This window comes from Notamacropus eugenii, chromosome 2, assembly GCF_028372415.1.
Source record: "Notamacropus eugenii isolate mMacEug1 chromosome 2, mMacEug1.pri_v2, whole genome shotgun sequence".
In the NCBI taxonomy this organism is placed as follows: domain Eukaryota; kingdom Metazoa; phylum Chordata; class Mammalia; order Diprotodontia; family Macropodidae; genus Notamacropus; species Notamacropus eugenii.
In genome coordinates this window covers 538,834,575-538,858,294 of record NC_092873.1, presented here as the reverse complement: position 1 = coordinate 538,858,294, position 23,720 = coordinate 538,834,575, and the positions used below count along the sequence as shown (strand labels likewise).

Here is a 23,720-nt window from a genome sequence, read left to right as displayed (position 1 = left end):
CCTGACTCCCTGCCCAGTATCCTGGACACTGTGGCGCCCCCTAGTGAGTGATGTGGTGCAACCAGAGGAGGCTGTAGCCAGCCTCTCTCCACCCAGTGCTTTGGACAATATCCTTTTTAGTTCCCCTTCACATTATATCATATCATGTACTATGTCATATTCTTGGTGTAGGGTGGTATAGACAGAGAACAAGCCTTGCCTCAGGCGGTGCTGATGCTTATGTCTCTGCCATGTATGATTAGAGCAGGGAAATTAACTCAATCCAGGCAGCACAGTTGTCAGCTTCCATCGGTACAAGGAGTTTCCTCACTAGTGAACTCATGAGTCTTGACACTCAGGGTGTTGGCTCCCAAGGAATTCCATAGCAAGGAAAGACACCCCATGTCTTTCTAGATGTGCGTTGTTGGTTTTGAAAGTCAGTACAGGACTATGGATTAAGTTTTATCTTGTCAAACTCAGTCCACAGGTTACACTGATTAATGATTTAAACTTGTGTGTAGTCACTTTCCTTCTCAGCGTCAAGTCATCTGTAAATTGGTGATAAAAATCCTAGAGGATATAAGCCAAGGAAGGCGACTCTCGATTGAGAATGTTGTCTAGATGACCCCTTTGCCACTACAGGGTCATCTTTCTAGAGCAGGAAGAGATCTTAGCCCTCTTTTTATTGGCTAAAACATGCGGCCCAGTGAACTTCAGTGACTAGTTAAACTTCACATCCAAGTCTGTGGCCTCTAACTGTGGCTCTGGAGCATCTGGTAGTCTGTTTGCGGGTTTCTCTTTGTGTCTGTGCTCAGTTCTGACCCTACCTAATTGGGTTCTCCTGTCCGTGTTTCTTTATCTTGTGATGGAATCATCATTTCAAGTTCTTAAAAAATGCTGCTTTTACGGCAGTTATTTGGAAGAAGGTGCATTTTGATCTTAGAGCAGCCATTAATTGCCTCTAAGTGACCCATGTGCCCTGGCACATTTTGATCTTGGAATAATGATTATTTGACTGAAAGTGCCCTCACTCAGATTCACATAGGAAGCTGTTGCAAGGTGATCTTACCTGGCCATCTTTGTTTAGGGATTTGTTGGTTTAGCATTCTGGAGACTAGTGGTCACTTACAGGTGACCCTGCCTCATCGACGTCATGTGTACACCTTGACTTGGTTTAATTTTCTGAAGAGCTCGTCTTGTGGACAGGTTTCTCATACCCCTTACCAGGGCATTGGCTGACATGTTTTCAGGGTTGATTTCTTTCTTCAATAAAAGAACCTGAGAGGTTCTAATTGCCTTTTGGCTGAAATGGAAAGTTGCAATCAGTGAATCCAACTTTATTCCGTTATGGATCGAAATCCTTCAGTATAGCAAAAAAGCTCTCCGAAGTGATGTTTTTCCCCCAAATGATAGCTCTTTGGTTGTACAGGTAAGTTGTCTATATGCCTTATGAATTACTGAAGAACGTCATATTAGTAGATATGAGAAATGGGAACTTCTCAGTTCTCTCCTTTATGGAGAAAGTGACAAGTGAATTGTAGAAATGTAAATTCATGATCATTTTGATTGTTTAACACCGTAATGACTAGGCGATTTGTAAGTAATTTCTTTTTCTGAGAGTAGGGAGCTTCTAGCCCTAGCCAGATCCATTGCAGGGGCTGCTGTATTCTGCTTTTGATATGCTACAGTAATTATTAGTAGGGAGGCGGGGAGTAGTTCCTTGAAATAAAATGAAAACAAGTGTCCATACTTTGTTGATAGATGGAATTCACTGCTGTGTGATGTGAATCGCAGAGGTAGATGCTCAGAAAAATAATTCTTTTCAGTTATTCCTTATAGATAATGTAGGTGAACATGTAGTTCAGCCTGAGAATGGTGCAAGAAATATAGTCTTCATGTTGTTACTAGGTTTTGAGTTTATTTTCCAGTGGAATAATTATTCTGAACTTCTTCATTTTCATAAATTGGTGTCATCTGGCTTCTAATTAACTTAAAGACTGTGTTGCCCAGCAGGCTGCTCCAAACCCTCCTTCCTTTCCACTGTTCCATGTTTCCTAGATGCAGGCAGGCTTCCTAGATTGCTGCACTGGCAAAGGTTGTTCCTTTGATACAGTTCAGCACAGATAATCACATTGAATCTGGTATAGGCTCTATTTTCAGTCCCCCTATGCCAAGATTAATAATCAGTATCACTTTGGGGGATCTTGGAATGGGAGTTAAAGCAGCTCCAGGTTCTGTCTTTTAGCTTTTATTCACCAGCTGCCTCTTGAGGTTTCAGAGAGTCTACCAAGAGCACTGTCTATCTAAGACAATTTTTTTTTAATTGCCTTGCAGTTGTGATTTTTGGCAACTGTTATCCACTTCAACAAATTTTTACCATGTTCTTCCTGCCTCCATCTGATGATAATCTTGGTACTGGTTACGGGAGCCTGGAATCAACATGTTTCCATTTCACTTGAGAATTTACCTTGTGGGCTCGAGTCAGTCACTGAGAGAGTTGAGATTGGAAACAGATGGAGATAGTGAGGAATACTTCCTGAGAGTTTTGGAACTCTGTTTCTAGATCTGAGAAAGGCAAGAATAGACTGTAGCTTTAGGGAGAGGTATTGAACAACTCAAAATAAAAAAGTGGGAGCCATTTTCTAATGGCTGAGGGCCAGGCCCAAACTTCACAGGCTAATTCTCGGGTGAGATGTGTCCCATGTGTTCCGCAAGGCGGAAATTTGGGAGTTGTCTCTGTGTCAGATATGCTTCCCTTGGTTTTACCAGCAAAGAGCTTCAGTCTGAATCTGTCCTGTGTTTCCTTTGCCAGGTAATGGTCCTCTGTAGCCTGGTGCTTTAGTATTTCTAGTTCCTTAGGGATACTGGTCTTCCTGTAAGAGCATGGTCAGCCTTCTGCCCCAGTGCTCTTTCCTTATTCTTGGAAGTTGGGCTGAGCTTGACCCATCCTGTCCCTTAATGCCAGATGTTTCTCAGTCCTCACAAGAACTTTGCCAGCTCTTCTACCTAGCCTGCCCATCCTGAGTGGTGAAGGATGGAGCTTAGACCCTTGGGAGATTGAGATGTTTGCACTTGGCCCTTGCCACCATGGAATGTAGATGTGACCTTACGTTCCTTATCCATGTGTTTTTGGTGAGGTCAGGAGAGTGAAAGTGAAAGAAGAATTAACTGGAGGGATATTGTTAAAATATTTTGTTAACTACAAGCTAACTCTTAGATCTTTGGTGCACAATTTACATGTGGTTGGCATAGATGTTTCAGTGGAGACCTCTTCTGGCCCTGATGGACACACTTGTTAGCCTGTCACATCCTGACTTTATTGTAGCCTCTTTAATAGCAGTCAACACATGACTGAGATCTAAAATCTGAATGAAACCCAGATTGAAGGAAGCCTTGTGATAAGGCAAAAGAATGTAGAGTGGGACAGTTTGTTGACTGTCCAAGTACTAACGAGGTATTGTTTCCGTGTTTGGAGAACACTTAGAGTTCCTTCTAGTTAATGAGAATAGGAGCATTTTTAGCCTTTGGAGGACAGTATTTAGTTTAAAATCTTTCTTTGAGTCAGTGTTAGTAAATAGTGACCAAGAAGGACTATGGTACATAGTATCTAATATTTAGATGTATTCCTGAATTTGGACTGGTTAAGAAATAAAAATGCCTTACCTCAGAGTCTAGCAGAATTTGGGTCAGAATGTCATCTGAATTGGGATCTAGAATTCAGGTTAGAAGCTTACCTGTATTTGGACTCCTAGTGATCAGTTTTTCTCATCTGGAATATTGTACCTCCGAGGCAGTGTGACCGTAGAAATTCTTTCTAGCTCAGATGGTTGGCAAGGCAGTCCTTTGTTGAAATCTATAATTTGAAGCCTAGGATCATTTGGATCTTTGACATGTGTTAGCATTAGTTTAAAAATGTAAGGAATGAGCTAGCTACTCTTGTATGACTTTGCAGAATTACAGCAAGGAGTGTTTGAACAGTATAGAAGTGTCCGTGTTTTTGTGAATATTAATTTGTGAATAATAATTTGTGAATAATAATTCTGTAGCTGAAGCTTACATTCAATGCTATATTTCCTTTGTATCTTCTTTCTTTTAATATTTTCTAATATCTGTCACTTTCAGATCAAAGTGTCTCATCCATGGACTTATGAAGAATATGATCTTGTTTTGAATGTTGTTCTCCATTTCCTCCTTCCCCCCCTTCTTTGAAAAGATGAAAAGAAATTTCTGGTTTATGTTTGATGAAGCTGAAATTTACTGTTAGGGTTTTGAATGGGAAAAAAAATAGATCATAATTTTGCCATCACCTGTCCAGACATTAAAAGAGAACTGCAGGTCGGATGCCATTATAATAAACACCACAGCAATGAAAGGTCTACCTTATTTACCATCTGTTTCTGTGTCCTATGTAAGGGAACAGTGACTACGGTCTGTTTACAGTGAGCTTCTCTGTAATGAACAGAAGTGCTGACATTTCTGACAGGAGAGCGATGCTTCTGTATTTCCAATACAGAGAAAACGTTAATGAAAAATGCAAACCATACTTTATGACAAAAAGTTAAAAACCTTCGTGTGTGCCTTTATCAGGGCTCTTCTGGGATTCCATTTGCATCACAGAACAACTTAGCACTTAGCATAGTGCCTGGTCTATAGTAGGTCCTTAATAAATGTTGATTGATTGATCCTTGGTTCATTTGGGCTCCAGGGGCAGTTTTGCCACAGTCCTTCTTTGGTCAGTCATTGAAAGTTACTTTGTAGGGGAAGGGGAGCTTGCCCTCTGCAGTAGCACCATGTAAAAATCTTACAGAAGAAAGGGTAGGGTGAGCTGTTATATCCCATGGGGCAGTGGTCCTAGACAGACCCTCCAGACATTGGCTTCTGCCACTGCCTCCCTCAAATGTCCCGGTGCCCCTCCCAGGAAAAGCAGGACTGAACCAAACCCTGGCCCAAACCAGAACAACCTTGGCACCCCAGAGATCCAAGAAGTTAAGATAGGAAAGGGACAGAGAGCGGATGTTTTTATTGTAACTTGAAATCAGACTGCTTCAGGGAGTTTCTCTTCACTCTCTTTGGACAACTTACTTACTGATTTTCTATCCCATTGCAGAGGCAGAACTTACATTTCTGTGTCTAACCACTGTAGGCTAGGAATGTGATTTCAAACCCCTTCATCGCAACAAAATTCCACTGGAAAGAACCCTATTTTAGATGTTGCATGGGAGTTTGTTGTAGTAGGGTTTGACTTGTAACTCATTTTTAGTAAGGGAGAATTGAAAAGAGCAAACTCCCCGTACCTACCTACCAGGAATATGAGGACAGATGAAAACTGATTTCAGAAATTTTAGAAGAACAAAATTTATTGTATAAGCTCAAGATGATGGTAAAACTAGTCTGGAGTAATGTCAAACTTTATCATTAAAAAGCCTCAACAACTTTTTGGGGAACACTTATCAGTGTAGTGCCTGTGTAGATCTCCTTGGAAATGCTGAGGGGTTTTTCTGATAATTTAATGCTAGTTGAACTTCCATTAAAAAGTTAGAACTTTAAATATGATCTTTGTGGATATATTAACTATGACCTTTTTCTCATTATTCTGTTTACGTTTTTGAAGGTTGCCCAATGAGTGGATCAGGATGACCGTAATGTAGGGATTTGCCATAGTATGGCTGCTTCTCGATCTACTCGTGTCACAAGATCAACAGTGGGGTTAAACGGCTTGGATGAAACTTTTTGTGGTAGAACTTTAAGGAATCGCAGTATTGCTCACCCTGAAGAAGGATCTCCCCATTGTCAAGTGCGCTCAAGATCACCAAAGAAGAGACCAGAGTCTGTGCAAACTCAGAAAGGGGCCAGCAGCACCAGAGTCGCTGACCCAAGACCGTCAGGTACTCGAGAGCTGTGGGTAAGCCCGAGGAAAAGAGGACTTTCTTCTTCAGAAAAGGATAATGCTGAGAGACACGCTGTGGAAAACTGTGAGAGGAGGCCCGCCGAAGCAGCTTCCCCTATCTTCAAGCGACTGAAGCGCACTCTCCGCTCTGAGGCCCTGAGCAGCTCAGAGGAAGAGTCCCCTACCAAAGCCGATAAGGAGGGCTCACCCGAGCGGCAGCGCTCCACAGTGGACAATGGTGCTGATTCCCAAGGGGCTAAACGAGCTTGTCGATGCCTTCTACTGGATGATTGTGAGAAAAGGGAAATTAAAAAGGTGAATGCCAGTGGTGAAGGCTCCCCAAACCCTTCTGTAGAGGAAGAGATTGCAGGCTTTCGGGCTTTGAATGGCCTTGGTGACAGTGACTCTGCTCTTGCGCACTGTGATGACCATCAGCTTGACGGGAGCCCCAAACAGAACAGTCCTGGTTCCTGTCTGCTGCAGGACCAGTCGCTAGCTGAAAATGGGGATTCAGATGCCCATTCCTCCTGTTTGCTGGAGAGTAGGAAAGGAGAGAGCATTGTAGACCATAATGTGCCTTGCACAAATTCACAAGTGCAGGTCAAGTTGGAGGACCACAGCGTAGGAGCTGCCTGCTTGGGCCAGGAGCCCACAAAGGAGCTGACTCCTGAGCCAGCTCCAGTGCCCTTTCCTGAAATTCAGCCGTCTTTAAGGGATTCTGAGGAGGAAGTCGATGTGGTAGGAGATAGCGCCTCCCGCGAGCAACTGTGTCACGAGAACTCCAGCAGCGCGGGCGGGGCTAGTCATGCCAGGGCTCCCCTCTCAGGAGAGCCTGCTCCCACTTCTGTCCTGGACTGTGTTCCTGCTCCAATGACCTCTTTGTCTGAACCCCAAGAGCACCGCTACACCTTGAGAACTTCACCCCGGAGGGCTGCCCCAAGCAAAGGTAGTCCCACAAAAAATAACTCTCCTTATAGAGAAAATGGACAAATGGAGGAGAACCATCTTAGTCCAGCAGAAAAGAATGTCACTGTTAGTGTTAATGTCAACGGTTCTCCCACAGACTCTGAGGATGCTTCTCAGACTGGAAAGGGGACGAGCTGTGACCCTGGATTGCCACCCCCAGAGGCCAGGCTCCCTCCTGGGTATGTGGTGCCTGCCAAAGAGAATGCTGCCCTGCGAGCCCCTGAGGAGGACGAGGAGGAACCTGACGTGTATTACTTTGAGTCAGATCATGTGGCATTGAAACACAACAAAGAGTATGTGTAACCATGGTAACCATGAATTCTGCTTGCTTTGTCATCCCTCCCATCCACCTAGGCTGTAGGGTTTCCATTAGAGCCTCCTAGGAGGAGAGCTTTATCTTGGTGATCACACCGAATTCCTCTCCTCTTTCCGCTCTTATTCCCATGAAAAATAATATCTTGAAATACTCATAGCATGTAGTCTGAAAGGAAAATCCATGTAGCTGACCTCATTTTGATATGTGCTGAGTCTCTGAAGGAGGAAAGAATGTTCAAACACTGGTTTTGTATGTTTTCTGATGAAGATAAGACACTTAAACCAATTAAAAACCGGTCATCTACCTTTATTTATTAAAGTGCCCAGTGATTGAAAATCATGGATGTGTTTGTGCCTGCCTGACGTTCTCTAGGAGGTCAGCAGGCTCTCTGGCATCCATCATCGAGCCGTGGCACTCTTGGCAGCCTTGTGAAAATTTTCTTATTTATGGTTCTCAACTGAAATAGAACTTTAAAAATTTTTTGCTTAATCTTTGTCTTCTCAATGACATTTCCTTGTATAAATAAGGTTTTAATTATTAATGTGAAGTTCTATCTATATATATAAGTAGATGTATAGATTTAAAGTTTTGTAAAAGACATTTTACTCTTTTGAGAGGTTTTTGTGATTTTTATAATTACATAATTTTATCTGCCTTATGAACCCATTAGACTGTCCCCTGCCTGGGTCGTCCTTTAAGTAAGAATTCTGCATATTTAAGCTCACAAGTTTCCATAAAGTTTGTCCTTTATACTGAAATATCATAGGTGTCTGTGCAGATGAGCTGGACTTTGCTTTGTGTAAATGAGGTAATTATGGGATGGGGTTTCTGGGAGCCACAAGTTGTCATAGATAATTGTCCACTTGGAATGAGGTAAAATGTGTACATTCTCTCTACTGTGACAGAATTTATACGCTCTCTGGCTTCTGGAGCTAATGTTTATAGCACCACAATGAAGCTTTCCTAAGTGGACTTTAATTCTCTTGACTGAAAGTATTTCCAGGTAGAGCATGGAATTTTTGCAACGTGAGTGTTGCTGATATAATCCATATATCAGATTAAACATACATTCTTCTTGTCTGACTTAAAATCCACCTTGTCAGACGTAACGATCTAAAATTTGTAGTGTGATTATGGGGGATGCCAGTGCTGTTCTTTTTATTAACCTCATCTTGGTAGTAGTATTTCAGTGTTATTTGTACATGTGAGGTTTTTCCCCTTTAAATTTTATATAAATATGAAACTGTGAGGTTGTTGATATGTTTGTAGGGTTTGGTTTGGGGCCCAGTTGGAGATGGAGAATGATTCTGATGTCATCTTGCTAATTAGAGGTAAATTAAGGCCTTATTTTTTTTTTTTAACATTATTGCTCTTACTTCAAAATGTAAAGATCTTCTATTAAGAATTGTAACTGGGCCAGATATTGTGAGATATTCACAAATTTCATAAGCCTTAAGAAAGGATTATGCTAGTTTCCAGAGGATGAAAGGAGAAAATGAATTTCTGCTGAATCTATTCCTTAATTTATATATCCTTTCTTCATAAAAGATCTTTTCTTTAAAATGATTGTGTGGTTAGTTTTTTCCCAAATTAATCTATTAATAATTAATTGAATTATTTACCTTCTTAAAGGCATCTTTCAGTTAAATTTTGGTTAATAATTATGCTAACCTCCCTAGGGTGGGAGGGAGACCACTTGGGGTAATGTGTAGGAGCAGAGTGGAATTTTCTCTCTTGAAAGAGAAATGTAGAAATGTATACATATTGGAGACTTGGGAAAGATGTACTAAGTTTAGTGAAAATTAAAGGACAGTAAACTGAAGCCATCAGGTTTTGGGGGAAAATGTTATCCGTTAGTCTGCTCACCTGGGTGTGATGGTGACTCTTCAATTATAATTGTACTTCCCAAAAAAATCGTGACATATTTGTGGTTTTTTTCTTCCTGTGATACCCATCACATCGTCAGGCATTTTTGGAGTATGTCTCCAGTGAAGGAGAATTATTGATCCCTGATGGGAAGGCCATTTAGAAGGTCTTTTTTACATTTCTTTTTTAGCGTAGTATCTGATCCAGAATCACCACAGAAAACCCCCAATGAAAAGCAGTGTCATGAACATGTAGAATCAGGAGCCTTGAATTAGAGGCTCCTCATTAACATTAGCTCCTGGGAATGACTTTGGACCAGTTGGGTTCCCCCTGTAAGACAAGATCCCTAAGGTCTTGTGTAACTGCGCACATTTTGGCAGCATTGATGGCCATTCCAGAAATGGACTAGAGAGTTATAGGTCAGAGTTGGAGAGACTTACCAGGACAAAAAGGCCTTGGGGTGTTCAGTATCCCATGTTGCTTTCCCACCCACAGATCCCCTTGAGCCAGAGGCCGTCTGCCAGATGTGAACATGCCCCATGAGATCCTTCTCTGAGGTCTGGTGGCAGTGGAGCCTTTTCTGATTCCTGCCTTCAATCATGTGACCTCCTCATGCCTTGGGCAGTCATCTTTTCTCTTATCAGTGTGATCTGTATTAAGGGAAAGAGCAAAGAGTCTCTTGGAGTCCTCAGGAGGAACATCTTTCCACAATCCATCCACCTTGTCTCTCCTTTTCGAATAGGAAAGCAGCTTTAGAGAACTATTGGTCTCTGCTTGGTGGGGGTCATCCTTTGAACACTGCTACTTTTGAGGGTTGTTTCTTCCAACTTCTGCACTCATTCACTGAATCCCTGCTTTGGGCTGATTCCCGACATAAGATATTCTTTCTGGATTTTTTCTTCTAGAGGCAGGGGTGAGTACTTGCGTTTTACAAAGGGTGAGTCCAGATAGAAGTAGGGGAAAACAATTCTGCATCCTTTCTTTTCTTTAGTGTTATTCATTTGGGTAGAGATGCCTATATTTGAGCTAGTCTCTGACCCATCCTGAACGGCCTTTAAAAAGCCTCTTCCTGTCCCAGGCACCTTAGTCTTCTGGGAAAACTAGATGGACACCATTTTGCTGGTGGATGGGACCATATGACTAAAGAAGTACTCTCAGGGTTCTGAAAAACCTGTAGCAACAGAAATATTCATGGTCCAAAGGAACAGCCAGCCTGCTGTTGTAGAAGAGCAGACAGGCCTCTCTCCTAAATCCTTGGGCCAAAGGACACTTGAATCCTAAAGGGCGCTTACTTCTCCCTGGCCAGGCTGGTGAGAGAGGCCACTCTTGGCCTCTTATCCCCATCTGGCCCATTGTGCCCCATCCCAGACTTGTTGGGCTTGTCTTCTGTCCCAGTCCTGATAATCTTTCCAAGCCAAGCTGCCTCTTTTGGGACTCCCTCTGGATTCTCTGAGCTTTGATCAAATGGCACCTCTTTCCTTCATCCTCCAGCTGGGATCTTGGCAAGTCAGTTTGCTGCCCCATGCCTCGATTTTACTCCTGCGTACAATGGGAACACTCTATCCCTCTCAGGGTCAGCTGCATGGAGAGTGAAAGTGCTGAACAAGACTAGTGTGACTTAGAGGAAGTCACCGGGACTGCTGGAGGGGCCACTGTGCCCAGAGGGCCAGGTCCGGAGTCTGGCCAAGTGACCCAGGGAAGCTGTTGGGGGCAATCACCAGTGCACGGGTAAAAGGGATACTTAGCCATCCCAAGGCAGTCTTGCTGCTTGGCTTTGTCTGTGACATCATCCTTCCCACTGTGTAGATCATGCTTCAAGTGCACCAGCTACAAACAGTCTGTTGACCCTGCTCTCAGGGAGCCTAAAATCTAGCAGGGAGGGAGAAAAGATAGGTGGTTCCACTGATGTCAAGTTATAAGGCACTTCAGAGGCCATTTTACAGATTAGGAGACTGAGGCTTAGGGCTGAAGTGACTTGTCCAAGGCCACTCAGGCAGGGGCACAAATGGGGTTTGAATGTGGACTCCTGATGCCAAAGCCAACAAGCACCCTCTCAGTAGAAGGAGGATGATGAGTGGCATAAGGAAAACAAGGGATTTTATTTTATTTTCAGTTTTTTAACATTTTTATTTAAAATTTTGAGTTCCAAATTTTATCCCTCCCTTCTTCTCCTCCCCACTCCCTGAGATGGTAAGCAATCCGGTATAGGTTATACATGTGAAATGACGTAAAACATTTCCATTTTAGTGAGTTTGTACAAAAAGACTCGAATGGAAGAACGAAAATGAAAGAAAGTGCAAACCAGCCTGCTTCAGTGTCTTCGGGCGTCTCAGCTCTTTCTCTGTAGAGGAGAATAGTCTTCTTCATCATGAGTCCTTTGGGGTTTTCTTGGATTGAAGCGTTGCTGAGAAGAGTCAAATCTAACAAAGTCGGTCACTGCATAAGATTTCTGTTACTGTGTACAGTGTTCTCCTGGTTCTGTTCACTTCCTGTGCATCAGTTCATGGAAGTCTTTCCAGTTTTTCTAAAACCATCCTGCTTGTCATTTCTTAAAGCACAATAATATTCCATCACAATCATATTTCACAGCTTGTTCAGTCATTCCCCAGTTCATGGGCATCCCTTTGATTTCCAATTCTTAGCCACCACAGAAGGAGCTGCAATAAATATTTTTGTATAAATAGGTCCTTTCCCCTTTTTTTGAATGTCTTTGGAATATAGGCTTTGCAGTGGTATTGCTGGATCAAAGGGTATGCACAGTTTTATAGCCCTTTGAGCATAAAAACAAGGGATTTTAAAGACAGGTGGTGCAGTGGTTAGAATGCAGGGCTTGGAATCAGGAAGACCTTAGCTCTGTGACCCTGGGCAAGTCAATTAACTTTTGTGCCTCAGTTTCCCCATCTGTAGAATGGGATCAGCTGAATTAAAAGTCCTAAAGTAATATATGTAAAGCCTTTGCAAATGCAAGCCAGTTCAAAGAATTGGAAATTGAGGGACTGCTTGTCTATTGGAGAAAGGCTGAGCAAGTTGTAGCATATGAATGTAACAGAATACTGTTGTTCCATAAGAAATGATAGCAGGCAGACTCCCAGAAAAACTTCCATGAAGTGATGCTGAGGGAAGCGAGCAGAACCTGGGGAATGTTGTGCACGCAATGACCAACTTGGGTAGGCTTGGTTCTCCTCAGCAGTGTGATGATCTAAGATAGTCTGGAACATTTATTGTGAAAATGCTCTCCACATCCAGAGAAAGAACTCTGGAGTCTGAATGCACATCGAAGCAGACCATTTTCACTTCTAATTTTTTGGTTTTTCCCTTTTGGTCTGTCCTTTCACAACATGACGAATATGGAATTATACTTAACGTGGCTACACATGTATAGTGTATATCAGATTGCATGCCATCTTGGGCAAGGGAGAAGAAGAAGGATTTAGAACTCTAAATCTTATAAAAAATGAATGCTGAAAACCAAAAATAAATAAATAAATGAAACAAAAGGCAGGAGTGGGGCAGTGGTAGTTCCAAAATGTACCTAGGTTCCTTAGAGTCGAGACATCCCATTCAGTCTTGTACAGCATGGAAAACGCCAAGGAGCGAGTGGTGGTGTGTGAGCTGGTGGCTGCCAGGTGGAATCAGCACGAGGGCAGGGCGTATGCCCCCTGTTGGCTGTGTCGTCAGCGGGGAAAACAGGCTGGGGGTGGGCGGAGAGCTTGAATGCTTAGCTGAGGAGTCTGGGCTGAAGACACCTGATCACACTTGTTTTAAGAGGTAAATGTAGTCAAGTGTGTAGGATAATGGAGGGAGTCATAAAGGACCCCTAACTGAAGACTTGAACCTGATGGTTGTGGCAGAAATGGAGAAGAGCCAGATATCCCAGAGAGAGACTTGGTAGTACTGAACACTTTGTTTGACTTTTTCCATTTTTGCATTTAACAAGGTTTTTTTTTCTCCCTCCAATTCACTGTGTCCTGTTTGATTTTGGATGCTGACTGAGAACAGAAAGTTAAAGATGATTTGGAGAGGACAGGACTTCCTAACAGAGTTAATGTTGGTTTAAAAAAAATTAACTGAATATTTTTGAAGTCAGTAGAGTTTTATAAAAGCCTTTTTTCTTAAGAAAATAAATTTTTTTAATGCATAGAAATTGATTTTCTTCCCCCCACCATTTCTTCTCTCCCTTCCTCCCCATGAAAAAAAAATGAAGAAAAACAAAAGCCTTGTAAGAAATCTGAGTGGTCAAACAAAACTGAATCCTGCATTGATCGTGTCCAAAAATGGCTGTCTCATTCTGCATCTTGAGTCTGTCACCTGCCTGTCAGGAGATGGGAAGTGCGCCTCATCATCAGTCTTGATCTGATTTGTCATTGAATTGGTGACAATTCTCAGGCCCAGAAAGGTTGTTTGTTTTTACACATGCCTGTTGTTTTCATACAAGTCTTCCTGGGTGTCCCTTTTTCTTAATCCATAATAGTATTCCATGTCCCAGACCATAAGTTATCCAGTTTCTTTGCTAATTCGAAAAGCTGCTATATTTTTGTTTGGATGAGTCTTCTTCCTCTTTTTAAAAATGTCTTTGGGGCATAGGTCTAGTAGTAGTGATAAATATTTTGTTAAGAGAAAGAGAGAAGTCAGAAGGAAGATTTTTTTTCCTGGTAAAGAGGTTGGGTTTTGGTTGGAACTTAGTGAGTTTGTGGTATGCCAGGTAGAAGATGCTGCAAGCACCCAAAATGCAGGACTGGACACCCAGTTTGGGGAGCCATCTACATGGAAGTGGTGGTTGAAGCCATCAGAGTGGATGCTCTGTCTGTTGAAGAGAGTTGGAGGAGAAAGTTTGTCTTTGATTGGGCTGGGGGGAGAGTTGAGAACAGAGCCCAGCTTTTGGTGCAGAGCTCACACAGGATCTGAAGGGAAGGCATTGGTGATCCTGTTGAGCAGACTGAAGCATTGAAGGCACAGCCAATTGTAAAAGGCTGGAGGGAAAAGTAGCAGAGACTACTCTTGGAAGAAGTTTGGCAGTGACTGGGTCTGGGAGGTCACCTTGGGAGGTTCAATGGTGGGGGGAAGAGAAGTGGAGAAGGGTGCTCCAGATGGGGAGCGTTCCCAGAGGTGCAATGGGGCGAAGACAATAATGAGGGGTGGGTGTCCGTTGGGCCTGCAGTTCACAGAGAAGCTAACAAAAGCTAGATCACTTGCTAATTGAGGGGTCTGGAGCTGCATGGGCCATGGAAACCCTGATCGGACATCTTCCCCTGCCCCTTTATTTTGAAGAAGAGGAAACTGAGGCTTGAAGTGACTTACCTCAGGTTGGACAGGTGGTTGTGAGCTCAGCTGGGTTTTGAACCCTGGTCCTCTGGCATCCTGCATGTATCATTGATCCCAGAATCCCTTCTGCTCCTAGTGAATGAAGGGGAAATGCCCAAATGATCCTAGGGACGCTTTCTGCAGCCTAGCGCTGCATGTAAGGGCTCACAGTGAAGTACTCCCCGATCTGAGGGATTTTCCTACTGTAGTAACAAACGAATTACAGTGGAACAGAGACCTCAGCAGACTTGGAGTGTGGGCAGGCATGTGGGCTGTGCTCCAGAGAGGCATGCTTGGGACTCTGTGTGCAGAGGCCTCTGCCAGGTTTTTGGCAAATAGGGCAATAGGTATGTACAAATGTGCCCTCGGGGAAGGAGAAGATTGAGAGAAGGTGAGAAACACCTCTCAAGTGTTCAGTGCTTTCTTGCCTTGGGAAAAGTATTTTGAACAAATTTTAAGTTGTCATGGTTTATCGCAGTCATTTTTCTGCACAGATTTTGTGTTGCCCTGAAATGTAGATAGGGAGACATGTGGATACCTTTGTTTCTTGCAGTCCCTTTTGCTTTGGGCTGCATGCCCTGTAAGCCTCTCCAGCTCCACATGTTTCTCCCTCAACCTTTCTCCCCTTCTGAACTTTCACCTCCAAGGCTTTCTGCTACTTTCAAGGGTTTTCCACCCATGGTGTCCTTATTGTCACTCATTGCTAAGCTTTGTTCCCAGACTCTGTGTCCAGTCAGCCATCAGGTGGTGCTCAGGAGTCCTGGGCACTTGATGTGTCTTGCCCTCAGGCTCCATCTCTTGCCTCTTGTTGACTCTCCTACCTGTGAAGCTGGGCCTTCTCACTAGGGCCTTTTAGAATCCCAGGTTCTCTTCAAGACTGAAGGGCCACCTTTGGCAGGAGGCCTTTTTCCTCTGTTTACCCCCTGCTGAGTATGGTACCTGGCCCAGACTAAAAGCTTCTTCATTGATTATAGCCCTTTGTCCCCGCCAAGCCTCTGTAGTTTACTCCCCTTTTCTCTCCAGAGTGGGCCTGCTCTTTGGGGGATTCTGCCAAGGGCCACCTGCCTCTCCTTCCTGACTTAGCTGAGTTTCCTTTATGGGCACCTTCCCATGCCCCTTCATACAGAGCCACTGTGCCATGAATGGGGGATGCAGACTCACTCCCCAGCTGCCCCAGAGCTGCCCCCATGAGGGGTGCTCTGCTTTATGAGTGCACAGTGGGGTTTTGAGCTTCTGAAGCATTTGCCTACACACTCCTGCCTCTCCTCTCAGTCTGCACCCCCTCAGCTGTTGGGCCTCTCTCCTTCCCATGCTGACTGGTTTCCACTCAGAGAGGGCTATGACCAGAGGAGCTCCTGATGAGAGAAAGGTTTGGGGAAGGGAACAGCACTTTTCCACACCTCTTTTCTTTGGATTTCTTTGCTGTTTCTTGTTTACTTGGGAAGCTTGAGCCTACAGGCAGTCAGGTCACCTGCACAAAGAGTCCCAATTACTCTGGGGCCTTTATTTTTCTGAAGTTCCAGTCTTGTAAACAGATGGCCTTTTGCTACAACTAAATCTGCCTGAAGTCAGGAGGACCTGAGTTCAAACACATACTAGCTGTGCGACCCTGGGCAAGTCATCCTGTTTGCCTCAGTTTCCTCCTCTGTAAAATGGGGGTAGTAATGGCACCTTCCAAGCGGGTATGGATTGAATGAGATACTCGTTGTAAAGCCTGGCACAATAGTAGGAGGTGTGTAGAGAATGCTGTGCGTAAACTGAACAGAAACATGCCGTTATCTTCGGGTTCTAGAAGCAGCCTTGTGTTGTGTTATGAATGAAATTGTATTGTTTGTCTAATTGGGTGAGAGGCAGCACTACTCAGTGGACAGAGAATTGACCTTGAAGGCAGAAAGACATGGATTCTTTTGAGTCTTCGTTGGCCCATGCTGGCTGTGTGATTCTGGGCAGCTGTCTAAGGTAGAAGGCTCCTAGTAGGGGTTTCGTCCTACAGAAGTTCCCTGTACTGGTGAAAACTCAGGTTGAGCCACTATGCCCTATTCTTTTAGTTGGACAAGAACATCAAGGTTTTGAACAGTTGGATCGCTTTGATCCATTTCAGCACCCTCCCCCCTCCTCCTGGTCTTATCTCAGCACCCTGCCCCCTCCTGGTCTATCTAAGCACCCCCCCCCTCCTCCTGGTCTTATCTCAGCACCCTGCCCCCTCCTGGTCTATCTCAGCACCCTCCCCCCTCCTCCTGGTCTATCTCAACACCCTCCCCCCTTCTGATCTATCTCAGCACCCTTCCCCCCTCCTCCTGGTTTATCTGAGCACCCTCCCCCCTCCTCCTGGTCTATCTCAACACCCTCCCCCCTTCTGATCTATCTCAGCACCCTTCCCCCCTCCTCCTGGTTTATCTGAGCACCCTCCCCCTTCCTCCTGGTCTATCTGAGCACCCTCCCCCATTCTGATCCATCTCAGCACCCTCCCCCCTCCTCCTGGTCTATCTCAGCACCCTCCCCCCTCCTGGTCTATCTCAGCACCCTCCCCCCTCCTCCTGGTCTATCTCTGCACCCTCCTTACTCTACAGCATTGCCACTGTCTCAGTTCAGACCCTTCTGGCCTCTCACCTGGACTGTTGTGGAAATTCCATAATTGGTCTTCCTGGCTCTAGTCTCTTGCATCTTCCAAATTGCAGCCAAAACTCTGGAAACCGCAGAGATTCGCTCAAATTCCTCTCTGGCATTTAGAGCCCTTCTCTACCGGACTCTTTCCTGTGTTTCCATGTACTCTGTGATCCAGCGCTTGGCCTCCTTGCTAACATGGAGTCTTTCCATAGGCTGCCTCTTTACATCAGCCTCAGTTTCCCTCAAGGCTTCACCCTCTGCAAGAGGTTTTTTCAGTCCCATCCCAAGCTGCTGTCAACTTCTGAAGACTACCTTGCCTCTGTTCTGTTAGTAGCAAACATTTATTAAGTGCCTACTGTATGCCAGGCACAGGGATACAAAAAGAGTCTAAAAACAGCCCCTGCCCCCCAGGACTTTATAGTCTAGAGGGGAGACAACCCATTCCTCAGGCTGAAAAGTTGGGAGCAAAGGCTGGATGGAGATGAGTGACTGACTGCTTCTGGGCCTTGCCTCACAGGGACAGAGGTTAGGCTGTTAGGAGGTGTGAGTCAGAGTTGATGTGAAGGTGTCAAAGACACGTTTGTGGAGACCCTGACTGATAAGGGTGGGACAAGATGTGTCCTGCTCATGTGTGTCTGCCTTTCTTAGTGCCTTGCCCATAGGAAACACATACTTCAGGCCACAGTTAATGATTCCTGAAAGAATTTGCAGTGCTTAGGAGCATATCAGGAAACCCCTGCTTGGCTTCCCTTTCTTTCCCACTGGTCTGCTGGGGGCCTTTGGCCAATCCATTTCCTTATGTCTTTGTGTTGGTGGCTGTCGGCCTCTCGTGGGTCTCAGGGCCGGCCCTTTAGAATCGAATTTGGTCTGAGGCTGTGCTTCTGACTTGGAGCCCAACTGCCTCTGTTTACTTCATGTGACAGTCTGCCTCCCCCAATTCCATGGTTCAGTGTTTTGAGGAAAGTGTCAGATATTTCTTTGATCTGTTTTACAGAAGAAAAATCTGTGTCCTTTAAAATGGTTACTGAAAGATGACGGTGGTTTTTCAACTCAGTCTGAAATTCAGGAGTTTTTCACTCCCTTCTCCCTCCATAGAGTTTAAAGCAGAGCACACTGTAGCCTTGCTGGACTTTCTAATTAGCTGGAGATCTTTAATAGCATCAGGTTTTGATTCACGGCTGGGGTTTCCAAGAGCAGCAGCTGCTTCCATTTATCTGAATGATGGTGAGTTGGAATTGTTATTAATAGCTGTTACATTATGTTTAAAAGATCTTCATATCACACGCTGTGATTACATAGTCTGTTCTCTAGGTTGTTTGTTCTCCCAAATGTGAGTAGGCAGTTGGTGTGGTGGGGGTGAGAGATTTTAGTACTTTGGAGAGTAAAGGACAGTCCACTTTTGTCTTAGATCCTTTGAAGAGGGAAGAGCAGCCCTGCTTTGTTCTCTCTTCTACAAGAGAGATGGGTGCTGCGTTCGAGGCTGACTGACCTTCACGTTATATCTGTCATGTTTGACTCGGTCACTTCATAATTACAGATTTTAATACAGGCCTACTTGTTTCTCCCATAAAAAGCCGTATAATTGTTGGATTGAGGTATTGGTTGAGTGTATGCGTAATCACAGGCCAGTGGATCCTCTAGAGGAAAATTGCCTGATAAAAAACCCTCATTTTTCAGAAACACTTTCTGGAAAATTTAACTTAATTTTTTTTGTTACATCTTCCTCTTTCCCCAGCCCAAACTAAAGGCACACACAAACACACACCCACACACACCCCCAAAAACCAAACCAAACCATCCTTGTGTTTATCATCAGTCCTTTTCTCTGGAGGTGGATTTGAATATCGATAGTGCTTGGCATGCGTCAGACAGGTTTGCTGTTACTGTATCCACTGTTCTCTTGTCATTCTTCCTTATTTCATGCCAGTCTTACCATGCGTATCATTTCTTCCAGCGCAGTCACATAGCACAATTTGTTCAGCCATTGCCACATGGACAGGCAGCCCCTAAGTTTCCAGTTCTTTGCCACCACAAAGAGAGCTGCTCTAAGTAGTTTAGAACAAAGAGGTTCTTTTTCTTTTTCCCTTATTACCTGGGGGAAACAGACCTAATAGTGGATCGGAGAGCAGAGACAGTTAAGTAACTCTTTGGGCATCACTTCAGATTGCCCTCAAATGGTTGAGCCACAGTTTCACCAGTGCTATGTTAATGTCCCAATCTGTCCACATCTCCTTCAACATTTGTTTTTTTCCCCTTTTATCATTTTAGCCAGTCTGATAGTTGTGGGAAAGACACATTTTTAAAATCTAAATTTTTTTTGTCTTTTTTTTATCCTGTAGTGAAGGCAGCATCTTGAAAAGTTACATACTTACTCAAAACTGTCGTTGCTAGTATTTTTGAAATTTCTTTCCCCTTTCCTGTTGAAGTAGCGATTTTTGGAAATAACTTGCAGGAGCAGCCAAGGGCAGGTTTGAATTTTTGGAGCTGGCCCATAGTCATTGGGAGCCAAAAAACAGTGAATCTTGTGGTGTATGAGCTGAGTAATACACTTCCATGGATTATAAAATGGCTTTGAAAAGTAATTGTCCAAATGTTTTGAATGATGGCCTGTGTGGGTAGACATCTAATCTACCAAATGAATTCTCTTGAGGGATGGCACTCATATGCATTTAGCCAAATCTAGTTTAACCAAATACATTTTCCATTATAGCAACATTTCACACCATACAGTTTAAGACTTTATTGTAAACTTTTCTCATTGGCTCAGGTCATTGACTCAGACCTTCGATTTTTGAATGTTATATATTGACTTGTGTATATATAGCTAGGACAATTATTTAGCACCTAATTTCAGGCAATTAGAATATTGCAGTTTTTTGGTATTGATTACTCAATGTAAATTCATGGTTTCTACCCAGTGTTCTCTGTGACATTATGTTATTAAATTTCTTAACTCTAGTATGATACTTTGTACACCCATGCCATTCTTCTGAAAGCTGAGAGCACTGTGAGAGACTCAGCCTTTGGGCAAGGGAAGAATAGAGGGGAAATTAAGAAAACAGAGAAAGAACGCTTCTGCTCGCCTTCAAGTCACTTTACAGACGGGCTTGTCTCCAATGGCCTCTTCAGGTTTGTCTTAGAGATAGTTTTAGTTCAAGAAACTTTTATCTGGTAGGGACCCAAAATGGCAGTCGTTGCACTTCTCATTGATTTGCTTCCCCAGTAACAACTGTCACTCTCTCACTAAATACAGGTTAAAAAGAAGCTACGACCTGATGACCTAGCCCAACGGTAGTGCTGCCCTGGCTTGGTTGGACAAAAACGGTGATGATTTCACTCTCATGGCCTGGTTTAGAAAGAAGGGTGCTTCTGAACCTACTTGTGTTCCGATAACGCTTCAGGCTTTTTCTGAGTGTTTTCATGCGCAGTCGTAGTGTAAGGTAGGGTGGATAAAAGCCCACCTTCTTCACCACAAGACCAGAGGGAGTTATTTCAGTTTGTAGAAAAGCCCTGCCAGAGATCTCCTGAGTCTGCTGTCTCCAGGGAAGCTTGTTGAAATGACACAGGGCTCCAGAGTGCCATGGAGGGAAGAAAGTTAGCCTCTGTCTGGAATCTGCTGTTTGATCTCAGACAAGACTGATTCGGGGCCTCTGGGGAAGACAGTGCACTTGATCATCTTGTGGTGAACACGTGTAAAATCTGCAGAAGCAGGTAGTCTGACTTGATTCTTGTCACAGATGTCCCAGTAGTTTGTTTTCTGCAGCACTGATTTCACTGCAGTAATAGGGAGTTCCCAGTGTGGTAGAGGAGCTGCAGCTCTCTGCTGACTTATCTAAGAGAATTGCTCAGGGCCCTGAGAAGCTACTCTTCTCACTCAAGGTCAAAGCCAGCCTGGATGACTTGAATGAAGCAGACCTTGGATTTAGGTCTTCCTCGTGCCTGTTCACCATCGCACGCTGTGGACTGGAACTTTTGCACATCAGATTGTGTTTTTCATCAAATAGCCAACTCCTAGAGGTTGCACTGAGAGATGAAACTGTTCTCTTGTTGAAGCAAGTAATTATTTGGTGATCTGAGTAATCAGGCCCCATTTTAGTCATTTGGATTCTTGTACTGTGTGTTTTCTTCCCATGAGAACATCTGCAGACAAGAATTTATTTTTAATAATATTCTCTTTTCTCCCCAATTACATGTAAAAATAATTTTTAACCTATTTTTTTTAAAGTTTTGAGTTTCAAATTCTGTCCTCCCCTCCCTCTTCCCTTCCTGAGACAGGAAGCAGTCTAAGACATACATATGTAGTCATGTAAAGCATTTCCATTTTAATCATTTCGTGCAAGCAAACTCCACAAAAAAAGTGCAAAATAGTATGCTTTGATCTGCTTTCGGATTCCGTCAGTTCTTTCTCTGGAAGCAGAGCGCAGTTTTCCACACGAGTCCTTTGGAATTCTCTTGAGCCATTGTATTGCGGAGAATAACTAAGCCATTCGCAGCTGATCATTGTACAGTATTTCTGTTACTGTGTACAGTGTTCTCCTGCTTCTGTTCACTTTCCTTTGTATCCCTTCATGTAAGTCTTTCCAGGTTTTCCTGAAGTTTTTCTGCTTGTCATTTCTTACAGCACAGCAATATTTTGTTATAGTCATATATACCACCACTTGTTCAGGCATTCCCTAATTGATGGGTATCTCTTCAATTTCTAATTCTTACCCATCACAAAAAGAGTTGCTATAAATATTTTTATACAAATTAGTCCTTTTATCTTTTTTATTTTTGGGGGTATAGATCTAATAATGATATTGTGGGCACAGTTCCAGATTGCTCTCCAGAATGGTTGGATCAGTTCACAAACAGTGTGTTAGTGTCGCAGTTCTCCCACATTCCCTTCAACATGTATTATTTTCCTTTTTTGTCATTAGCAAATGTGATAGGTGTGGGATGGTACCTCAGTTGTTTTAATTTGTGTTTCTCTAGTCTGTAGTGATTTAGAGCATTTTATCATACAACTATAGATAGTGTAGGTTTCTTTGTCTGAAAACTGTACAGGCAACTTTAAAAATAAGTCTTCTTTAAATAGTCACCCTTACAAGAGCAAATATTTTAGCTAATGGCACTATAATGCCATGCTTTTTAAAATTATTACTTAAACGCTTGGATTTTGTACCTTGTATAGTGTGACTTCTAGGTGGCTCAGTGGATAAGCACCTGGCCGGGCTTCAGGAAGCCTCATCTTCCTGAGTTCAAATCTGGCTTCAGACAGTTACTAGCTGAGTGACCCCAGACAAGTCATTCAAGCCTGTTTGAAGTAGTGAGCAGGCAGGAGTGCTCATGGGAGGAGGGGCCTGGGGAGGCAGGAGGCCTTGGAGTGGGCTTTCATTGCATTTCAGTTTCTTCTCAGGGCATGTTTAGTCTTTTGTTTTTCTCATCTCTTCCACAATCTCCAGAGATTGAGAGAGGAATTGTGTTCCAGGAGAAAGAGCCTTGAAGCCCTTGGGGCAGGTCCCAGCCTAGATGCTTCCTTCTGACCTGTGTGACTTGGGGCAAGTCACTTTACAGCTCCCTAGGCCTCAGTTTCCTCATCTGTAAAACCTGGGAGGCTGACTCAGCCTCTCAGTCTACGACCCTATGACCTGTTCAGTCTGTCCTGTCCCTACACCCTACTGCCAGTGACAGGGAATGGACTGTTAGTTTTAAGAAATAACAATATAGGATAATTTTTCATGATATATGTATTAAGGAACATCTTACATTTCAGCTAGTTTGAATGCAGTGAGCCAAGAATGCTGCAAATTGTTAGAAAGTGGTGTTTCAGTTCATTTTCAAGCCAACCTTTTGGCCTTAAATTTGTTTTCTCTTCCATTCATTTGACACTTTGGTGGAAAGTGCCCCAGGTTCCTGTTAGGATTCCATCTTGTGTCTAGCCATTCACTGGCTGCCAGCCAGAATTGCAAACTTCCTTCTCACAGATTGGTCTGTCTTCTTTCCGCAGGAGTGCTGTGGCCAAAAGTATTTTGTACTTTGAAAAATTAATTTTGTTAGTGATCTCGAGGGTTTTACTGAAAGAGTTTCTTTGTTTTACAAGCAGCCAGAAAGTGGATTGGAATGAGCTTCCTAGGGTCTGAAAAGAGCTGGAATTGCATAGCAAATGCCCTTGCACTGTCTTAGCTCTTTTTGTGAGGAAAGATTTAAGGGATATAAGAAGAAGTTTGTCAAGAAAGAGTAAATTAACATGTTCTTCTGATTGCTTGGTGTAAATGCCCATAGTTGTTAGATGTATTTAATTGGATTTGTATTCCTTTCCAAGATTCATAAAGTTCATAAATGAGATTGATAATAATCGGTACGATATTTCGTACCAAATGATAGGCTTTTAAAAAATTTCCGAAGATAGTATTGAATAAAAATAAAAGAGTTGGGTTCGTAACACCATTGGAGCTAGCCGGCATGTTTTTTTTCTCTAATATGTTCCTGGGCACTGAGGTTTGAAGTGGGTAAGGCCTGTAATGAAAGAGAGTGTGTAGTTTTTGAAAACCTCCTTATCCACAAAAAGTAAAGAGTAATGAGAACTTAAGAACCGCTACCATTTACAGATCAGAAATGATGATAGGGAGAATAAGACAGGGATCTACTCCAGACTAGTTAGCTAGACTGAGTTGATCAACAGTCTTGTATTGAGTGCCTTGAGTGCCTTGGCTCTGGCAGTACAGATACAAAGAGGAAAACCATTCCGACTCCAGCAACTTTCATGCCAACGGAGGAGAGAGCATGGACATAGAGAAATGAAGGTATAGGGACCAG

At 43.4% G+C, this 23,720-nt stretch overlaps 1 protein-coding gene across 11 annotated transcripts in view; it reads left to right on the top strand.

Moving 5' to 3' along the window:
- The window catches only part of ZZZ3 (zinc finger ZZ-type containing 3), a 91,125-nt gene that overhangs the window by 41,213 nt on the left and 26,192 nt on the right, over window positions 1-23,720 (top strand). For 7 of the 11 annotated variants that reach the window (XR_011975910.1, XM_072649898.1, XM_072649900.1 and 4 more), the window contains one exon: window positions 5,591-7,125. The exons of the other annotated variants lie outside the window; for them this stretch is intronic. Coding sequence is in view for 6 of the 7 variants with exons in the window: in XM_072649898.1 (XP_072505999.1) it covers window positions 5,642-7,125 (1,484 nt within the window). In the remaining variant the exon portion in view is untranslated. The remainder of the gene's footprint in view (window positions 1-5,590; window positions 7,126-23,720) is intronic. 11 annotated transcript variants of the gene reach the window in all.